At 42.9% G+C, this 19,953-nt stretch overlaps 1 protein-coding gene across 1 annotated transcript in view; it reads right to left on the bottom strand.

Annotated features, from left to right (window-relative positions):
- OXSR1 (oxidative stress responsive kinase 1) overlaps positions 1-19,953 on the bottom strand; it is an 86,164-nt gene that overhangs the window by 52,578 nt on the left and 13,633 nt on the right. The window contains exons 2-3 of the mRNA XM_041487454.1: positions 14,228-14,340; positions 4,719-4,827 (exon numbers count right to left, since the gene is read on the bottom strand). Coding sequence (XP_041343388.1) covers positions 4,719-4,827; positions 14,228-14,340 — 222 coding nt within the window. The remainder of the gene's footprint in view (positions 1-4,718; positions 4,828-14,227; positions 14,341-19,953) is intronic.

The following is a 19,953-nucleotide window of genomic DNA, read 5'->3' as shown; positions in this document are numbered from 1 at the left end:
ATGCAGAAGAAATATGGAAAGATTACGGCAGAAAACAAGATAATACAATAAAGGGAGCAAAACAGCATATTGCTGTTATGATCAAGACATTTATAGGAGAAAATCTGAAGATAAACTAATTTTTCATGCTTTTCTTATTACAGTTAGGAGGGGCAATGTACCTACACACATTGCATTCTGCAATCATGTACAATCCCTGCCATCTCCTGCTTCTGACTTATCCCATCTTTAATTGTTTGAAATTGTGTTTCTACAAATAAAATCAAAACCCCTCCAAATGAATTAAAAATAGCATATCTCTCTCCTAAGAAAATAATTCAACATAAACACAAAGATTTCTAAGGACCTGTGGTTTATGCTTTGATCATAACTCTCCGTTGGAATTAGGAGGAGCCAGATCAGAGATTAACACAGCAGAAGCAGAACAAGATGTCCTAACTCCCTGGTAGAGAACTAAGATTTGCCTACCTCTTTTGGTCTGGCATTCTGAACTTCAGATCAAAGGTTGAAGTAAGAAGTTGATTAACTAATCTTAATAACTTTTGGAAAATAAAAGGTTTAACTATTTCAATACAGCAATCTCCTTAGCAGATTTCATCAGAAGCCTTCAAGAGGGCAGAATATCCAAGAACCCTATCTGGAAATGTTTCAGTATTTAAAGGATTTGCACAGTTTAAAAATATTTTGGAGGTTTCATTTGCTGCAGGCTAGGACAGGAAAAATTGTTTTGTGATGTAGCAAGTCACCAGGGCCGGCTGTTTCACAGGAGCAACTGTTTTATAGAGTTATCTACAACCATGGGTCACCTGTGAAATGAGAGCTCTTGTTAAAAGCAGGGAGAATTTAGAAGAGCAAGTAGGTCACAATCAGTAAAAGCACAAGAACAAAAGCACAGCTGCTCCTCTTCCTACTAAAAAGCCACAGGAGTTTGAGAGCAGGACTGGGCTTCAGCAGGCTTTAAAAAAGCAAAAGTAAAATTCATGACAGGAGAATGCCAGGGAGGCAAAGAGCAGGTCAGCAGCTGTCTAGAAATAGCCATTGGATTTTAGTTTGGAGTAACACTGGACTCAAAGGCTGGGGTGTCGAGTTCACACTGCTAAGCTTAGAACCCTACAGAACTTCCAGCACTAGAGAAAAGGGTCTGCAGCTCCTAATGAAGGGAACAGAAACAGCAGGCACTTCACAAAGCTGACACAGACACACACCACCAGACCTGAAAGAGGCTGTCAGTAACTGGACACAGCAGCACCCCTCGTCTCCACCAGCTGCATCTCATCACAGCCACGTTTCTGCCATCAGCAACTCCACACCTGCTTTGGGCTCAGGGCTGCCAGCTCAGAGGGCTCTGAGCAGTGGCTCCCACCAGCCTGGCTGGGCTCTGATGCACATCAGCTCCCCAGTGCTACCTCCTGGCTGCTGACAACTTTCAAATATAGAAATCTCCCATCAACAGAGTACTTGTGGAGACAAATAGTTCTGTTTCAGTTACAACGTCAGTCAGGTAATTAAGGACCTTTGAGTGCACCCTCTGGTTGTCAGAGGAGCAAGGCACTGTTAGACAACAGCAATTTGTGGATTTAGACTATTTTCCCTTAGAGACATTTCTAAAACACTTGCATGTATGACCAGGTTAGGATTTTAACGAAAGACTGCAGCCACAAAATAAATTAAAATACATTTACAACAACAACAAAAAAGACTAGCATTACAGATTGGGCTGTCTTGTGGGCTGTCAAATTAATAAGGTCAGTGTTTGTAGGCTGAAATTAAAACTAGTTTCAGCCTGAAATCACACACCAGCATAAGGTGATAGAAAAGAGGCAAGAAAATTCTGAACTTTACCCAGAATAAATTATCATGAACAAAAGCCACGATCAAAATACAGAATGGACATCAGAATGTATTTCTTACATACTTACTGGGATGCACAAATCTTTTTAAAAAGCTAAACAAAATGAAAGTCTTAGGATGTACTCTGTTTTGGGTCCGTTTTGGTGCAGAGTTTTTTGTTTGCTTGTTTGTTTTTGGTTTTGTTTGGGGGGGGCTTTTTCTTTGCTTTTGTTTTCTGGTTTAAAAACCAGCCCAAAGATTTTTCCTGTTGAGAAACCCAGATCATTATTTTTCCCACTGGATGACAGATGACTGCAAAACGAGCCACTTTATTACTGATAAGAACTAAGCTCAAAGGAATGAGAGGCAGTTTTAGAAGAGTCTCTTGTTACATAAATCACTCAGCCTAAGACCATCTGAAAATAGGCTCATTAAAAGTGAACGAAAAAGCTCTTCAGTCAGAAAGCTCCAATCACAAGTTTCTTTCCCCATCCTTAAGACTGTGCTGTAGAATCTGCCTATGAGACCTAATATGAGATTCCTGAAGCACAGATATAAAAAAGTATGAAATAAAAAGTACATAGAAGAAAACAGCTGAAAAATACCTCACAAGGTATCCTCCTGCTTAGAAAGTGAAAGGTCATGCTCAAAGTCTTTCTATTTACATTAGCAATTCCTCCAGCCTTCAAATGATTCCTTTTAAGTGAGAAAATTTAACACTGACTCCCAGAAATGTTGGGGAGAGGGAAGAATTACACTCTTACTGATCTGTCTTCTACTGTATGACCCTACTCTTCAACATATGCAACAGAATAAGAAGCAGGGAGATTCCCTAGCACTCCTTTACTACAAGTCCCCCACTAAATGCCAGAGCTGCACAAGGGTCAATTATCAGGCTGAAGAACATAAAAGCCCATCGAAGGGAATATTAAATAAGAAGCAGGTCATCATTCACACCAGCAAGAGGCTGGTTCTGAAGCAATAATTATTTTTCCAGAAATTTTCCAGTGTAGTCGTTACCTCTGTGTTGCCTTGATAATGATGGCCTGACTTTTTCCCAGTCAGACTTTACACCAAAAAAAACAAAAAGACCCCACCTCCACACAAAATTGAGAACAAACAGAGATAACATTTGGAGGTTCAAGGATGAGCCTCATCGTGACTCGATTGTGACAGAAAACTGCTGTGAAGTGATGGAGGCAGCTGTGCCTTTTCTTCAAAGGGGTTGTGTGCTCTCCTGGAAAAGGCCAAACCCATTGCTGCTGCCTCTCCAGCACCCCTGAAATGCCATTTCCTCGTGTTGTGGAAACTTTCCCATAGATACACTTTCTATACACACAGCAACACTGCTTGCTCTAAGCTGGCAGAGGATTCTTTTCCACACACAGTCATCACATCTTTAATGACCTGTCACATCCCCCTCTAAGAAAACAGGGTATTGCTCAATGACACATGAGCACATGAGACATTAAAAACCCTTTAAGACAGACTTAAGGTTGGCATGGAATTTGGTTTCTCCCAAGAGAACTGCTAAAATTCTCTAAAGAACACCTTTAAAGAGACATGGTTTATGGTCATTGTTGAGCTCTTGTGCAAAATGCAAGCAGGTTTAGCCAGATTTTTCCACATCATCTCCTGGCATTTCACAGTCTGAAAAATTAAGCCAAGAACAGAGAAGCCAGGTTGGGTTTTTTTCAAAAGAAAGAAAATAGGAATTTTTTTTTTCAGTTTTTAATTCCTGTTTGCTGCAGTGCCAGGAAAATGAAGTCTTCCTAAAGACAGGCCCAGGATTTAGCAGCAGCCTGTTGTGTTAACATCCAGAACTTGACTCCATTTCTTGTCTCAACTGTAACTTAAACAGGGATCCTGGAAAATATTATGACTTCAAGTAAAACATTACTGATACAAAATTTTTAAACTCACTCTCTCAAAAAAGTTGTTTCTCCAACAAGTTGTGATAGAATAAATCCAGAAAAGGGAGGTTTCCCTGGCTCTGTGTTAACCAGGCAGTGATTTTCAAAAGCCAGTTAGGTGTTACTACTGATGGACATCACATGAGAAGCTATTTCTGAGCTGAATGGGTTGCAATCAAATATTATTCACACAGAATGGCTGGAAAGATGCCTGGTGGGAAGGGACCTGGGGGGTGCTGGTGACAGTGGCTGAACATGAGCCAGAGCGCGGCCAGATGGGCAGGAAAGCCAATGGCACCTGGCCTGGGTCAGCAGTAGTGTGGCAGCAGGGCCAGGGACTGTCCCCTGTACTCAGCACTGGTGAGGCCACCTCAGATTCTGGAGTCACTTTTGGGCCCCTCATGACAAGAAAGACTTTGAGGTGCTGGAGCGAGTCCAGAGAAGGGAGCAGAGCTGGGGAAGAGTCTGGAGCACCAGGAGTGGCTGAGGGAGCTGGGAAAGGGGTTCAGCCTGGAGAAAATGAAGGTCTGGGGGGACCTTTAGGCTCTGCACAGCTCCCTGACAGGACGGGACAGCCAGGTGGAGATCGAGCTCTGCTCCCAAGGAACAAGCAGTAGGACAAAAGGAAGCTGCCTCGAGTTGCACCAGGGGAGATTTGGATTGGAAATTAGGAAACATTTCTTCATGGAAAGGGTTGCTCAGCATTGGAACAGGCTGTCTGGGAGGTGGTGGAGTCACCATGCCCACAAGTGTTGAAAAGACATGTGATGTGACACTTGGGGACAGGGTTTTAGTCATGAACTTGGCAATGGTGGGGTAATCATTGGACTTTCTGATCCTAGAGGTCTTTTCCAACCTAAACAACTCTACAATTCTTAATTCATGGGTGGGAACCTGAAGAGGTAAAGAAGGGAGAGGAAGGAAGGAGGACAGGTTTTTATGCTGCCTTTAGAGTAAAGAAATTGGACCACTCACCTCCACTAAGTAACTTCATCACCAGCCAAAGCTCATCTTTCACCACAAACGATGTGTAGTAAGATACAATGTTGGGGTGATGGCACTGACTCATGGCTTGAATTTCTTTCTGTAGAGAAAAATAAAACATTGGCAGTTGGACAGAGTGATCATTTCTCCTGGGCACAGAAGTTATCTTCCTCAAGACAAGCAAGGGTGCAAAGAAAAAGGATACCTAGAAGGTAAATGTAGAAAATCCAGAAATACTCTAAACACTCAGGCTGCATCATACTAGAGCCAAATTTTAGGGTGCTCTTCCTGTCTTGTCTAGAGGAAAAAAAAGTTAACCAAAAAACCCACAGTAAGGACATCAATGTGGTGGCAATCAAAATACCTGCATGCAGCTACAACAGAATATTCCCAAAAATTCACTCTGGTTTGTGACCTAGGAAGTTCATGCTGACTTCTCCTTTCAGTAAAACACTATGCAACAGATGCTTAATCTGTTGAAGACTATCATTTGGATGAGAAAGGAAAATATTGGCCTCTGGGGAAAAAAGGCCTCTTATTCCTAATATTTCTTCCCAGCAAGAAAGCAGATGGCTCAGCTCAATTAGGTTGAAGGCACAAAGGACAGCTGTATCCTTTGTCACCCTGGAAGAAGAGAGAGATCACTCTGAGATTAGAAAGTCAGTAGCTACTACCAGTCCAGGACAATATGAAATATGTTCAGATATTAAATTGTTTTGAGTTTTGACTGTACTCAGTCTTCGTTTTGGTTATGGATTCAGGGCTGAGGTTTTTCAGGTTATGGAGGGAACAACACCACAGAAAACACTGACTGATTTCATTATGCAAGCACAAATCACCACTTTGGACAGAAAGACTCACAGTTTCTTGGCTGTCCATAGACAAAAGCCATCCACTGAGCCAAGCCTGGCACCCCGCACTGCACCCAGCTGAGCCTTTGTGCCTCAGCCAAGTCCCCCAACCTGACAAACTGTACCCACCCCAGACATCATTCTCTCATACCCTGAACTTCTGCTCTCAACTACAGCACTCCTTCATGGAAGAAGGAGAGCAAGGCCCTTCACCCTTGATCCTTCCCTCCCTCTAAGCACAAGACTTCCCTGGTACTGAAGGACAAGAAAGAGCTCTGAGAAGAATTCACTTGTGCCCAGGACACCCCACAAATGCAGCACATTTTCCTCCTACTCCTGTACAAAGCTCTGCTTGTGACTGAGTTCAGAGTAAAGCCACTGCTTCCCCTTGGCAAGGCCTGAGCTGGCAATCACAGCTCTAAAGGAACAGGCTCATGTTGATTTATCCACTTAGCACTGCTTTTCAGGGAGTAGGTGCCTTTGAGGAATCCAAAGCAATTGGTTCCTCTTTCTGCTTCCCTAGGAGAGGCACCAACTTTCCAGGAAACTTAACAGGCAGATTAAAGAAGAATCCTTCTAAACAGGAAAGGATATTTGAAGAGGAATAAGCTATTCATCTCCATGTAGCATACTCTGACTGAAAAACACTCTGTGAAAATAAATACAGCCTAAAACAATATATTTTGCTTACTCTGACAGCTCCAGCTCCCTTCCTTGCAAACTTTCACTTGTCAAGTCATTTTTCACAAAAGAAATAAATCAGCAGCTTTAGAGTTTTCTGTGGCTCTCTGTAGTTCTCTCTGACAATTAAAATATACTACGGAAGATCAACTGGCACCAGAGGAAACCAAGGTGGAAAGCAGCAAGCAAGGATTGGTAATCCATCCCATCAGCCAGACCTGCCCCAAATCCACCACTCTCAGAAAGTATCTAGAGGAGCTGGCTTTATATTTTCTCAGCTAGACTGCTCAAAATATTATGAAGCAGTTTCCTCGGAAATCAAGAGAGCAATATGAGAAATGTATACAAACACTGCATATTTAATATATATTTGTATATGCTACTGTAGTAGGAGGCAATGAGACAAAGTCTGGACCAAGTTTACTTAACATCCTAGACATAGATCAGATTTTAACATTTAAGCAGCCCCATACTACAGAATTTTTCAGGCATTTTGTGACAGTTACCATTTTATTATTATTTTCTAAGAACTTCTTTTCTCATTCACTACCACAATCTGCTCCCTGGGCAGCTTAAAAAATAGCTAAAGTCTGTCATGTGCACCAAAGCATAAAGAGGGAAAATAAATACTCACAAACCTGATCTGTGCAATTAAACACCTCTGTCAGCCAGTGGATGTAAAATACAGGCAGATTAATCCATTTCTCACACAGTGTAGTACAGCTGTGAATAATTAATGGCATCACAGCCCACGATTTTCAGTGTTTTTACATTATTACCAATCAGAAGGGGCAGCAGCCAGGCAGACTTCCCCTCCCACCCGCAAACCCCCATTTCATTTCAGCAGTTTTCTACGCTAATCTCACACTGGCTACATCAAAGCTTGGTTCCTGTTTTTCCCCAAAGAGGGTACCAACATCCTGAAAGCTCAACCCATACAACTCTTTAAAGTGATAGTGGCAAATCACAGGGGCTTTGTGGTTAAAATCTTTCCTGGCATAACTGAAACCAAGCCAATTCTGTCATCTATCCACAGCCTGCTGCAGCAGTACAAATGCAGGGGCTGAAGGGCTGTAGCTAAAGCAGGGATCCCACTCAAGGATCACTGGGCAGCTCTGCTCAAAAGCATACTTAGAGTAGGAAGGGATAAAATGCAGCAAAACAGCCATTTTGTGTGTAGTAAGCTCAGCTTTAATATATTCCCAAAGCTTTTGGGAGAGTTTGCTGCTGTTCAAGCACAACAAAGTCACAGCAGGTAAAGGTTTCCTCTTCCCGCCTCTCTAATAAAATTACTATCCCCAGATAACAGAGTTACAACTGTGCTTCCCATATTTTCCCCAGCATCAAAACTGTATTGGAAGACTGCTAATAAAAATCTCAGTGATGTGCACACCTCTGTAATAATTTATTTGGGCTGCTCTATACAAGGTTGCTTTATTCCCTCTCTTCCAACAGCCATGGGTCACTTGATACAGACCCCCAAGCCATCCACAGATGCAGTGGGTGATAAGCAGCTCTTCCACCCAACACCCCTCACACTCCATGGCTGCAGTGATGAGAAACAGCCTTCCTGCCAAGTCCCATAAATTCCTCTGCTTTCTGCTCAGCTATGGAGAATGAATTCCCGACAAAAACATGTCTAGACACAGGCAATGGTTTGGAAATGGTTACATGCTCACCCTGGGCAAGATATTAAAAATATCTGTATTGTCAAATACCAAAAGCAAATAGACTGGGATTAGCTCTAAATGCCTCCATGGCTTCCATTAAGGGTTCTGACAAATGTTTTCAGTACTTCTACAGGCAATAAAAGAAACATTTCAAGGCTTGCAAAACAGTCATAAAAGTGCAGTGAAGTATAATCTAGAATCACAAGCAACCTATTAGTCTCCTGTAAGTCAGACATACTTCTGGAGATCAGCTATTTTGGATGAGGGTTTATTTGCCCAGTGACACACAATTGAAGTTGGAATTAATAGGAGCAGGTAAGGCTGTGTTTTAGTTACCAGCTCAAGTTTCTTAATGGTATTTTCTTTTCACATCACCACCTTTTACTCTGTGTTTATCTGCCCCTGAGGCTTGCTTCAGAGGCACGTGCTCTCAAATACCAGGATAAAAATTATGCATTATTTAGTTTTACTTCCTACATGTTGACATGAACTCCAGAGATATAGCAGAGCAGCAGAGTGCTTTCATGTGGCTACCTGCAACTTCAGAGGAGTCCAGAGAGCTGCCAGCGTGGCTACCCTGTTTGAAGGGAATCACAAGCATAGGAGAAGTGGGAAGGGAAAGCATGGCTGGAGCAGAAATCAAAGCAGGTCAGATGTGATCACCCCTTGAAAACACCAATGCTTCAACTATGGCTGCCAAAGATCTTATACCGTGAGATTTCAGCTGGGAGATAAGGCATTAAAGCTGCTCTTCATCCTTTTAAAACAGGATTTAGAGCTCCAGTCCTACATGTAGCCATAACCATTCACATTCTGCTCCAAGTGAAATTTTAACAGTTCAGCAAAAAGGTCATAAAATTGACAATAATAATTCATTTGCCTTTTGAGGTGGCAACATAACTAAAAATAATTAAAAAAAAAACCCAAACATGTTCTTCTAGCAAAATTAACTCAAGAGACATTTTTTAAGAAGGTGGAGAAAAACACAAAATAAGAGATTCTGATTCAACTACCACTTCTTGGATTATCCAGCTCAACTCCCTGCCTTAAGTGGCTACAGGAGCTAAACTGGCATGAGTAAAGAGGAGTTAGATTAGCCCTAGAACAATGAAAAAGAAACGATTCTGAAAGGGATAAACACAGTTCATCTATTAAGTGATCTTCAGTGATGGGAACAAACTAGTCCCATGGCAAGTCATTCAGCACTTGTCCATTTTAATGGCTACTCTTCAGCCTCATTCAGTGGTCATTCCCTCTTTCAAAGTCTTCAGCATTAGTGAAGGGAAGGAAGTAGGTGTTTCTGAACTGTTGTGGTGTAGCAATTCCTACATGGCCATTTTTTATTGGTTTCAGCCAACAAGCAAACAAATGGGTGAGTGACTGCCTCCTCTCACAGATACAAGCAAGCCAGCTTTACCCACATCCCCACCTAACCTATCACTGATCCTTACAGTTGCTCAGATCAATACCCAGTGCTTACAGCTCAACAATGCTTTCAATGTGATTGGTGCCCACAGACAGCTGCAAACTCTCTGAAGTTCTTTACATGCACCATCTCATGCTCATCCAGTCCAAGAGAAGGAAGATATTGGATTTTCAGGATTTCACCCACCATCAATTCTGATGTTCATAGTGAATTTTACACTAAAAAAACCCAAAACAAAACCTTACCAAAACCTAAATCAGCACAGTAATTAAGACTTCTGTTGTTGCTGCTTTGATAAACAATACAACCAAGCTGTACCCAGCATAGGTTTAAGTCTTAAGCTGCAATCCCAACATGCAAGGAACGTGTAACTCAGCAGATCAAATAACCATGCAGAAACCACATGCCATTTATCAGATTCCCTGGCACTGACACTTGGGGACTTCTTTTCCCTGGAGCAAGCATGAAGGTCTCAAGCCTGGAAATGGAATTATAATGGCAATTCCCATCAGATGACAGGCATGGATGAAACATCTGTACTACTTCCACAGCAATCTGCTGCTTTGTCCCCAACAACCTTATAGTCTGGTTAAACCACTTGTAGGAAGTGCTCCATCAGATCAAAGGCTGTTCAATATCCTGTCTAAGTCTTCAAAAGAAGGTGTAAAAACCCTATAAAAAGCAGTTACACAATTATCTGCCCAGAGGGTAGACTTCTGACTAAGCCTGGGCAGTTAACAGTTGGCTTATGATTTAAACCAGGGGAGTTCATAATCCTTTTTCTAAATCCTATCTAATTTAACCTTCTCAACCATAGGTTGATTTATTTAATCTCACGCAATGTTTGATCTCCATGCTGTTGGCAGCAAGTTCCCTGGGCTATTTCCATGAAATTCTAAAGGACATTTCTGTTTAACTGCAGTTCAACTTGTTCCCTCAGCCTCCTTAACTGCCCTCTGGCCATAGCACTGAAAGAGCAGTACCTTCACCTTTCATGTGCAACCTGTCAGGCCCAGGGCAATCAGTCCCTGGAGCAGGAAGATTTTGGAATCTTTCTAGGAACAGCAACACCACATCTCCCATGCTCTTTCCTGAGCATGTCTCCTGTTGAATCATCTTAGAAATCAACAGGCAACATTTCCCCTTAGCTGGGAAAGCCCAATGTGAAATATCCCATAGCTTATGTTTCCCTCTCTGCTGTTCAACATTCCTGGTAACTGCTAAGCTGACAACCCACGTCATCTGCTACTCATGGAGAAAAAAGTCTCCATCTGGATGAAAGAAAACTCTGCTTTAATTACATGAAAATGAAGTAGAGTTTGTAGGACAGAGGGGGGATTTAAGGCCTTTTAGATCAGTAATTCTTTAAAACAAAAAAACACTCATACAAGAAAAAAGGCTGGAAGCATGGTTATTTTGAGGCAGATGTTACACCACTGTTTCAAGGATTGGCAATAGCAGCAAAGCAACCAGCATCCCACAATGGAAAAGAGAGCAAAACACAGCTCTGAATGGTGTGCAGCTGTGAAATACAACACATGAGCAAGCAGACTGTTTGCAAACCCACACCAGTGTGGTTGTTAACTACTGTAGGTTGCAAGACAAATAAAAAGGGGAATTTCAGCAATAAATCAAGAAGTCCAAGACCATTTGTAGACAACACTGTATTTGACCACCTCTCCCTGCACTCCACTCCCAGTCACACCCTAGAATCTAAATCCCTATAAGCTACGTTGTACTTCTCTGTCAGCTGAACCCTACAGGCAGGCTAGGAAAGATCTGTGAGCATTCAAAAATGTACAGGAAAAAAAGATGAAAATGAAGCATGGAAATAAATTCCTGACAAACATCACCTAATTCAGTAGCTGGGTTAGAAGGAGGCACATCTCTGCACAGCATTACTCCTGCTGTCTACGTTCTTTACAGCAATTAGCACTTCAGCTGAAGAACTGAATGCCCTTGACTTGGCCTGTCATGATTCAACAAAGCTGGCCCTTCCTGCATTTTCCATACCCCATAGCAGCAATAAATAAATTTAGTGCATTAACCTAGAATGTCATACAGTATATGCAAAGCGTGCAGTTTATTCCTGACCACCCACACAGCTCAAATGTATATTGAGATAAAAGGATCAAGATCAATACCTTTAATGAGCCAAGTCATAGCACTTACTCTAAGCACAGCATCTCCAAAGCAAGGATGTGATCCCAGATTTCCTGGCCTCTGGACACCAGCTAGGCTTAAAGGAAGCTCAAGGCCACTCATCCATCCAGCTGGTGATAGAGCCACTTACTCTGCATTTCCCATTCCAAATTAACCCCTCTCTTCTCCTCCATCCCAAGAACTACAAGTGCGAGCCACTAAGAAGCACAGACATTGAAAGAGGTGTACAAGAACCAAATCATCTTTTTAAGGTTGGCAGTATGGTTTGCTGGTCTCCCTACCCCTTCCCAAGCAATGTCAGACTGTTCTACCCTCAACAGAGAAATCCACGAGTGCAAGGCACTGCAGAAAATTAATTATAAAATAACTTAAGCACAATTTTCCCTTTGCTACCACACTTTCCAATGAGTGAGCAGTGCTGTAACCCAAGAGCACACACCTGACCCCAGGCAGGAAAGAAGAGTTCACTGTAAGCTGACTGCTGTGCCCAAATGCCTTCAGAGCAACAGAAGCTCCATGAAAGCCCCAGTTTGCGATTTTAACTGCACTGGGGGAGAGGAGAAAGCAAGGTAGGGGAATAACATACTCCAGTGTGAGCTCATCATATTTGTATTTGTATTTGCTTCTTAAAACAACTGTAACCAGCAACCATCTACAGTTAACTTTTTTTTTCCTGGTGGGGAAGGCAATCCTGCAATACAAAGTAGTTGCTCAGAAAAGTTAATTAAACTAATTGGGAAAACTGCCATGAAGGGAGACTACGAGACTAAAACTTGAGAATATTTATATTAGGGTAGAAGCAGATATGGAAACAAGATGAAAAGAAGTGAAGCATGCAGAGCTGGGAAACCAGGAACTTCCATTATTTTGGCTATTGCACTGAGAAACAACACTGGTGATCCAACAGACTGACAAATTCAGAACAAACCCAGGGAAAACACTTTTTCACACAACACAGCTACCTCAGCAACCCCTGCTCCTGGAAGCTGCTACAGCTCAGAACCATCTTTGTGCCCCTCCACCCCTCTATTAAATTCAAGAATATTTACAGCATACTTAAGCCCAGAAAAGGACCACACCAGATTCAGTCACAAAACTGTAAGCACTGGAGAGCTGACAACAGCAATACATTGCAGACCCACCCATAACAGGAAAAAATCATTGTGAGGAACAGGTCAGCCAGAGACTTAAAATGTGCAATTAGAAGTACTTATCTAAAATTACCCATCAAGTCTCTGCAGTGTCTCTTTCTGAACCTAATGTTTTTAGTCAGAATTGGCAATTACTCAAAGAATCACAGTCTCAATTACTACATCCTGAACAATGCAGTCAGGAATACCACTGAGGCAGGGTAGTATGGGCAAGCCACACAAAAGGCTTGAAAAGGATACCAAGGGTTGGTATAAGGACAAAGAGACCAACTGTGAGAAGAGATCCTGAACTCCTACACTAGCATGAGCCATAAGAGGATTTGAACACGGGCTATCTTGAGTCCTACACGCAACCCTCCTCAGGAGCACTGGCAGCCTTTCCTTAGGCCCTTAAGGGCCTTTCCTCTTAACCAGGGCAGATCTGCAGATACCCATAACAACAAAAAAAACATTAGATACTAGATGGAAACTGGAACTGTGGTTCAGGTGATTTACTGAAGATTGTAGAAATGCAGAGGTACCAGGACTCCCAAATTCTGTTTCTGTTCTACCTTCTAATTGCAAGCACTGAAACAAGTGCCTGAGGTAAAGTACAGCAGCTGTCGAGGGGGGACAGAAAACAAGGCAGGATTATAAAAATCCTAGAGAGGTGCTTCAAAAGAAAAGATAGTAGCAAGCCTCATCTCCATAATGCCAGTATTTACTGTGGAAAATTTTGACCCAGAGAGCTTTCTCATTCTAGTGGAGATACCTCAATGTTCACAGGAATGTCTGTGTCTGCCTTGCTTAAATTCAGGGACCTTCCAGATGTGAAGTGAATGAGACAACCACTGCACTGCAGAGGCACTAGCTCACACACACAGAGAATAAAACCAAACCCATCAACACAGGAGCCAGATGAGAAAAGGGAAATTTCAGTTACCACAGCTACTGCAAAATTCTGTTTTTCATTGAGACAACCTTGAAAAAAGAGGCACAGAGCAGCAGAAAATTACAGTGCTGCAGCTCCAAAGGACTCTGTCTCCTGTCCTGAACTCAGAATTACTGGGGTTTCCATATGGCAGCCTGCAGTATGTCAGTGATCCCTTTAGCTGGCATCAGTACCAGAAAAGAGATTAGGAACAACAGCTAATTCATTCAGTTTTTCTCTTTACAGGTGAATGGGAAAAAATGTAAAGAACTGTGGGAAAGGAAAAGAAAGCAAAGCCATTTCCTTTAGTTTTAAATATTCTGAAAGCACATAGCTCTGGATCCTCCTCAAACTTCAGACCTCTTGTGGGTACAGCAAAGCTTCACACTTGCACATTAACTCAGTTCAAAACAAAGGGATTATACAAAGTGCTGAGCTCTAAACAAACAGTCTGAAGTTTTGCAACAGTTGATCTTTTTAACATTTTAAGTACCATGTCCCACAACCAGGACAAACGAGCTGCCTCCAATGAAGTCAGTCAAGTTCCCTCACCTTCACCCCACTTCAAGAAAGGTTTTAAGACACTTGGCAAAGAGAAATCTCAGAAATAACTGAAACACAACTCCCCAGACAGTTCTGATTGCGTACCAGGAGTTCATCCATGCTCGTCTGACACTTCTCAAGATTGATCCGTTTAATCGCCACCTTCTCCTTCTTCGGAGCGCAGAAGGCTGCCTGCACCACCGCAGTGGCTCCGCTCCCTGGGGGGAAAAGAGAGAGTTACCAACACTTGATGGACTTCAGCAGGAAGGGAGGGAGGCCAGACAACAAAATTCTGAGTGCCAGAGAGCAAAGACAGCACAGCCAGGTGAAAACCCAGTGAAAGCAATCCAGGCACTCCCCACTGCACAGCTCCATGGGTTGGCTCAGCCACCACATCCAAGTGCTGGGCAACCTGAATTAAAACAAGTGGATCTTTATGATCCCTTCCAGGGATCATTACAGCTCTGCAAACCAAAAACCCTCTCCAGACTCCAGCTTCCTTATAAAAGGGCGATTCTACTCATGTACTTTTAAAAGATATGCCACTGAGGTCACACAGACTTTTAACCTGATGTGTTCACCCAAGCTATCAAAACAAGCCACTCTTTGCTACCGACACTAATGAGATTTTTCAAATATTTTTATGCACTAACTGCTGTTCTCATTTCTCCTCATTTTATGCAAAGACACGAGGTGGGTTTCATTCAAGCAGGTTCTGCTCCAGCTCTCACACTGCCTCAGTTTCTGGGTTGAAAACCACAGCCCCAGACCATTTAAATTCCAGTAGGGAAAAAATACCACATTTTAACATACAGTCCTTCAAACTGCTACAGGTAGGGAGTTCTGGATTTAAAGCACCCAGCACCATCATAGCCTTTGACATGCAAGGGAGTTTGCCATAGTGAGACTTAAAATCTGTTTGATGTTTGTTGGCTTCCAGAAGCTGTTGCAACATTCACCTCTCATCAAAAGGACACCTTGTTTTACTTTCTACCTTCATCATGGTTCCCCACATTTACACACTTCACTGGAAAGGAGTAAATTCACAGTAATAAAATGGGGGTAGGATACGTGGAAAATAGCACAAATGTTCCTATTGCAAATACCTAAAAAATGCTAATGCAAATAAAGAGAAATGAAAACAACTATTCTGAATTTTGGTGTAACACACCTATTTTAGCAGATTCTCCTATTTTGAACACTATAAAAACTATTTCCAGATTCTGCAATTCAGGTAGAGCACATTTTTGCAAGCTTTGTGATTTTTTTTCTAGTACATTCACATAAACTGGGGGCAAAAACTTCCATTTTCAAACAAAGATTCCTGAAGCTCCCTACAATCACTATCAAGAGTCTTCTTACACCAAGTTCCAGGTGAGGGAAAGAGCTTAAAATTCAGCCCTGAAAGATAGAGGAAAACTGCTCCATTCTGAGTCTCACTGAAATAAACTGAAAAGCCCTGAACTGAGGGACTCTGCTCCTCTAATCTTCAACCTGCACCTGCTACAGTGGGAGCTACAGGACTTTGACTTCACTTTATATGGCATGGCCAGTGCACCCTGGACATCAGCATCAGCTTGCCAGGACTCCCTGTACTCAGGAGTTTACATTTTAATGGCAGAAGGCAGAAGTGTGCAGAACACAGAATGCTAATGTTGCTAAAGCTTTATTATTTCCCAAAGCAAATGGGTTTTTAAGAAGTTCAACACTGAGGCCATTTATTACTTGCACACATTGTTTTTCAGAGACTATTCATAGCACAAGGCAAAACAAAGTTATTAGGAAAAGGACAGCAATAACAGCAAGAATATTTACAAAGGGCTTTGAAAACAAAAGTTTGAGTGTTGTAAGCAGATTCTAGAGCAAATAACAGATGATGGAGAGGTCTATGCAGATATTTAACAGCAGGTGCTCAGAAAGAGCAAGGAGGGAAGGTTTTGACAGCAGAGTTTGGTTAGACTGCCAGGAGCAGGGCTGAAACACACAACATTAAACACAGGACAAACATCCCAAAAACAAGCCTCCATATGCACTCCATGTAGTCACTCTGCCCAGCAGGTGCAGGAATCCAGCATGAAAACAGCAATCCCAGCATAAATTAATTCCCTCTCACTGGGAATCCTGGGTGGCCCTGACCTACTCCTCTTCACCCAGTAGCTGCTTCTCTTGGTTTGTTTCTGCTGCTTCTTCAACAGGGGAAAAAAGTAAAAACACAAGGGCTCAAGACAAAGAGAGCAACACACACAGAAGTGGTGACATAAGGCAGAAGTGAGTTTGCACTTCCTAGCATTGCTGGTCTCCCTACAGCAATAGCCTTTTGGAAGTCAGAACAAAAAACAAACACTGTATCAGTTCTTTGGAAAGAGTTAGATCCCAGAAGAAATGTTGCTGCTGACACATTCGAAGCGCCAGTATTATGATTTCTTTCTTTGGATGTCTTAGTGCATAGTAATAGAGGCTGAAAACACAAGCCAGATGCTGGAAGAATATATGACTGTGCAGCTCAGAGGACTGTTGTCACACAACTCTTTTCACTCCTCAGCTGGTTTCTCAGTGTGTCTTTATACCTCTAAAGCTGTCCTCATAAGCACAGGTATCTGTGTTCAAAGACTCTGGATATCTCAGACACTCATAGTGTCAGCTTCCCCCCACAGCATGACATCCCAGGATCTCTGTGCCAGTTAAACCCAGTTTGTGTAAGCACAACTGGCAGAGGTGCTTCTTACAATCCAGATGCAACATCATTACTGCGAACCAACTCCTTCACAAGATGAAGTCCAGGGCTTTAAAGAAGTCACCACACAAAGAATAGCTTTGTGTTTTATTCTTTTAGGATGCTACTACCAGAAACAATAGATGCAGCCTAATTAAAAGCAGCACCACTCATGCTACAGCTCCTTTCCAGTCCTTGAGTCTGCGGGATCAATGCTCACTAGGACTTCAGGGCAAAAACTGCTTTTCACTAAGTGCTGGACAATGCCCCAGCCTACAGGGACCCGATCTGTTATGAGTGTATGGCATTATTTGAACAGTAATGAAATCCCAAACTAAATCCTTCTGGGCACATGGCAGGGAATCATCTGAACTCGAGACTCCTCCCATTTAATTCCCTGCTGCTCCTACTTTTCTGGCAGCTCTCTTTAGTTCGATCACCACCTGCTCTCCCCACTCCCCCCTCTCCCGCTAATTCGTCATTTCTTTCAGCTCCTCTGTAGCACTAATTATAGAGAAACAATGAAATCTCAAAAGCGTATCAAGCGAGGATTAAGCCAAGCTGCAGCACGATGTGCCACAAGCAAGCTGCTCTTTGGTGGCAGCAGCAGCTTCTGGGACCAAACAAAGACTGGTTTCCATGCTTCTTTGGAGAGTTCAGAAAACATGGCAACATGGGCACTTCAAGCTTTGCAGCCACACAGTTTGTTTATGAAATGCCAGCGTGGCCAGAGAAAGAAAGGAGAGAAGCTGCAGCAAGGATGCTGAACACATTGCTAAGTGAAAACAAGCATAGGGAGAGATGACACCAACAGAGAGAAAAAGCTCGTAGAGAAAGTTATGTAAAGTTTAGGAGCAGGTAATAAATATGTGGGCAACAGCAGGAAGACAAGAGATTTCCTGGGCTGCCATTGAAAAGAGGAAGAAGCCCATGGGCAGTTTGTGCCAGGGTAGCACTTGGACAAACCAACTCTCCCAGCAGTCACAGACCTGCTGCAATCAGAGCAAACTGCAGTCCTGATGATGTGGGCAGCACAGGGTTAATGTTCCTGTGCTGGGCTCCCACTCCCCATCTCAAGACACTCTGATCAAGGTCAGTGCTGAGACTCTTCCCTCCCCTCTCTCAGCCTCGCTCAAGATCAGCTTTCGGAGAAAATTTGCTCCCTGGTTAATCTCTTCCAACATAACGGCTTAGCAAAACAATGAAAACCGGGCACAGCCAAATGCTTGCTGCTTTATTCCTGAAAAGCAGGAGATCATTTTGTTGAAGGATGATGGGGAGGAAGGAGACCCCAAATGGGTATTAGGATCTGCTTAATACCCCCTGCTTTTGCCTCTGTAAGGCTCACAGATATAGTTCCAACCCTTAGGATAGCAGCTGCAAAATTCCTGCATAAAAGGGTCACGACCTACTTTAGAAAACACCGCCTTAAGAGGAAAACATACCCTTTCTAACCCCTGTTTCTTTCATGTTTCTACGATTAAATGGCTCTTTCCGAAAAAAAAACCCAACCTCTGAAAGGATTAAAATAACCCAAATAAAAAAGTCCCCAAGCACTCAGTTACTGAAGCCTGATTTTCCAGGTTATCTCCCCTGGATCCCTGGATCCATGGTCCCTGTACCTTCAGCATCCACAGCTCCAGCCTGAACTCCTTAAGTTGAGACAAACTCCCCAGGAAAGCCCAGCATCAGCTTTCAAAGGAGGCTGGATACCATCTCTTCTACAGTTCCACAACTTACATGAAGCTTCAATTTTTTAAAATAAAGAACAACCTGCTGAGATCTCAGCTGAAGTTAATGGAAACCAATTATTTCAAGGCTAATTGGAGGAGTGGAAAGACAGGGGACTGACCAGAGGACACAGCATGTCCCTACACAATTTGTCTCCAATTTAACCAAATCTGTGCAGCCACATAAGGACATTGCAGCTCTCCAGTAAGACTGGGATGAATTGCACTGATGCCTCTTCCCAGGCAAATGCAATTGAAGCCAGAGATCCTCTTGGCAGAGAAATCTGCTTAAGCAATGAACAGTCATGCCAAACAGTCACAAGACAAGCATCAAATCCTGGCTTCAGGATAGTATTCTCCTACCACGTGCAACAGCACTTTGAAGTAGTTACATGGAAGGAGGACTCACAAAACAGTGTTGCCCCAGCTTCAAATTTACTTCAGGCACTCTCAGAGATGTGAAAGTTTCCCTTTATTGTAACTCAGTTGCTCACAAAGCTGTTACAATCAACAGGAGACATGTTCCATAACAGTCTTGTAACATCAGTCCTTACCCCACTGCATTATCAAATCCCCTCTCTAGAGGAAATATACTTTCCCAGGGTCAAATGAACATTACAAATCATTTAGGTTTGAAGGAACCTCTAGTCCACCCTCCTGCAGAAAGCAGGATTAAATCCTGCTTAGATCAGATTCCTCAGCATTGCATTCAGTCTAGTTTGGATTTTCTTTAACAAGAGATGTTTCTACAATCTCTTTGGCTGTTTCTCTGTTTGACCACCCACATGGTAAGCTTTTTTCCCCCTTGCTAAGTAATCAGATCTCCCAGTTTTTCTCCCAACCTTGACCTTCCACCATGCACCTCTGTACAATTCAGCTTCATCTCCTCTAGAACTTCCCACTAGACAGCTGAGGATAGCAACAACTCTTCTAAGGCTGGGGAATCCTGCTCTCCCCACCTGCCCCAGAAGTCACATTCCCAAGTCTCCTTCAGCATGGGGCAATGCTCAGCCGACACCTCTGCACAGCCCTGCCCAGAGCTTCCACCCTCCCCTGCACACACACAACCTCTCTATTTTTAAGCGAGATCTGGAATCCATCCTCCACTATCTGGAGTGCGGTGCCAGAAAGCCGCTTGTGACGCAGGCTCTGTTTATAATTGTGCCCCCGGGTTTTCCTCTCATGAACAATGCACACAAAACGCTTCCCTGCAAGGCTGCTCTTGACCAAGCAGTGACTTTCAGGTTCCAGGTACCCCAAAGCCCAGGAAAACTTTAATGCTTTACACCCCAGGCTCGGTATTCGTGTCTCTGCAGGCTCACTCCATCTCTGGATGCTTCAACTCTTTGAAAGCCTCATGCCAAAGAGCTGTGGGAGCCCTGCTCTGA

The sequence above is a fragment of the Pyrgilauda ruficollis genome, unplaced genomic scaffold (assembly GCF_017590135.1).
Source record: "Pyrgilauda ruficollis isolate IOZ18807 unplaced genomic scaffold, ASM1759013v1 scaffold12, whole genome shotgun sequence".
Classification (NCBI taxonomy): Eukaryota; Metazoa; Chordata; class Aves; order Passeriformes; family Passeridae; genus Pyrgilauda; species Pyrgilauda ruficollis.
Note: the sequence above shows the minus strand (reverse complement) of the source record. Positions and strands in the feature narration are given on the sequence as shown.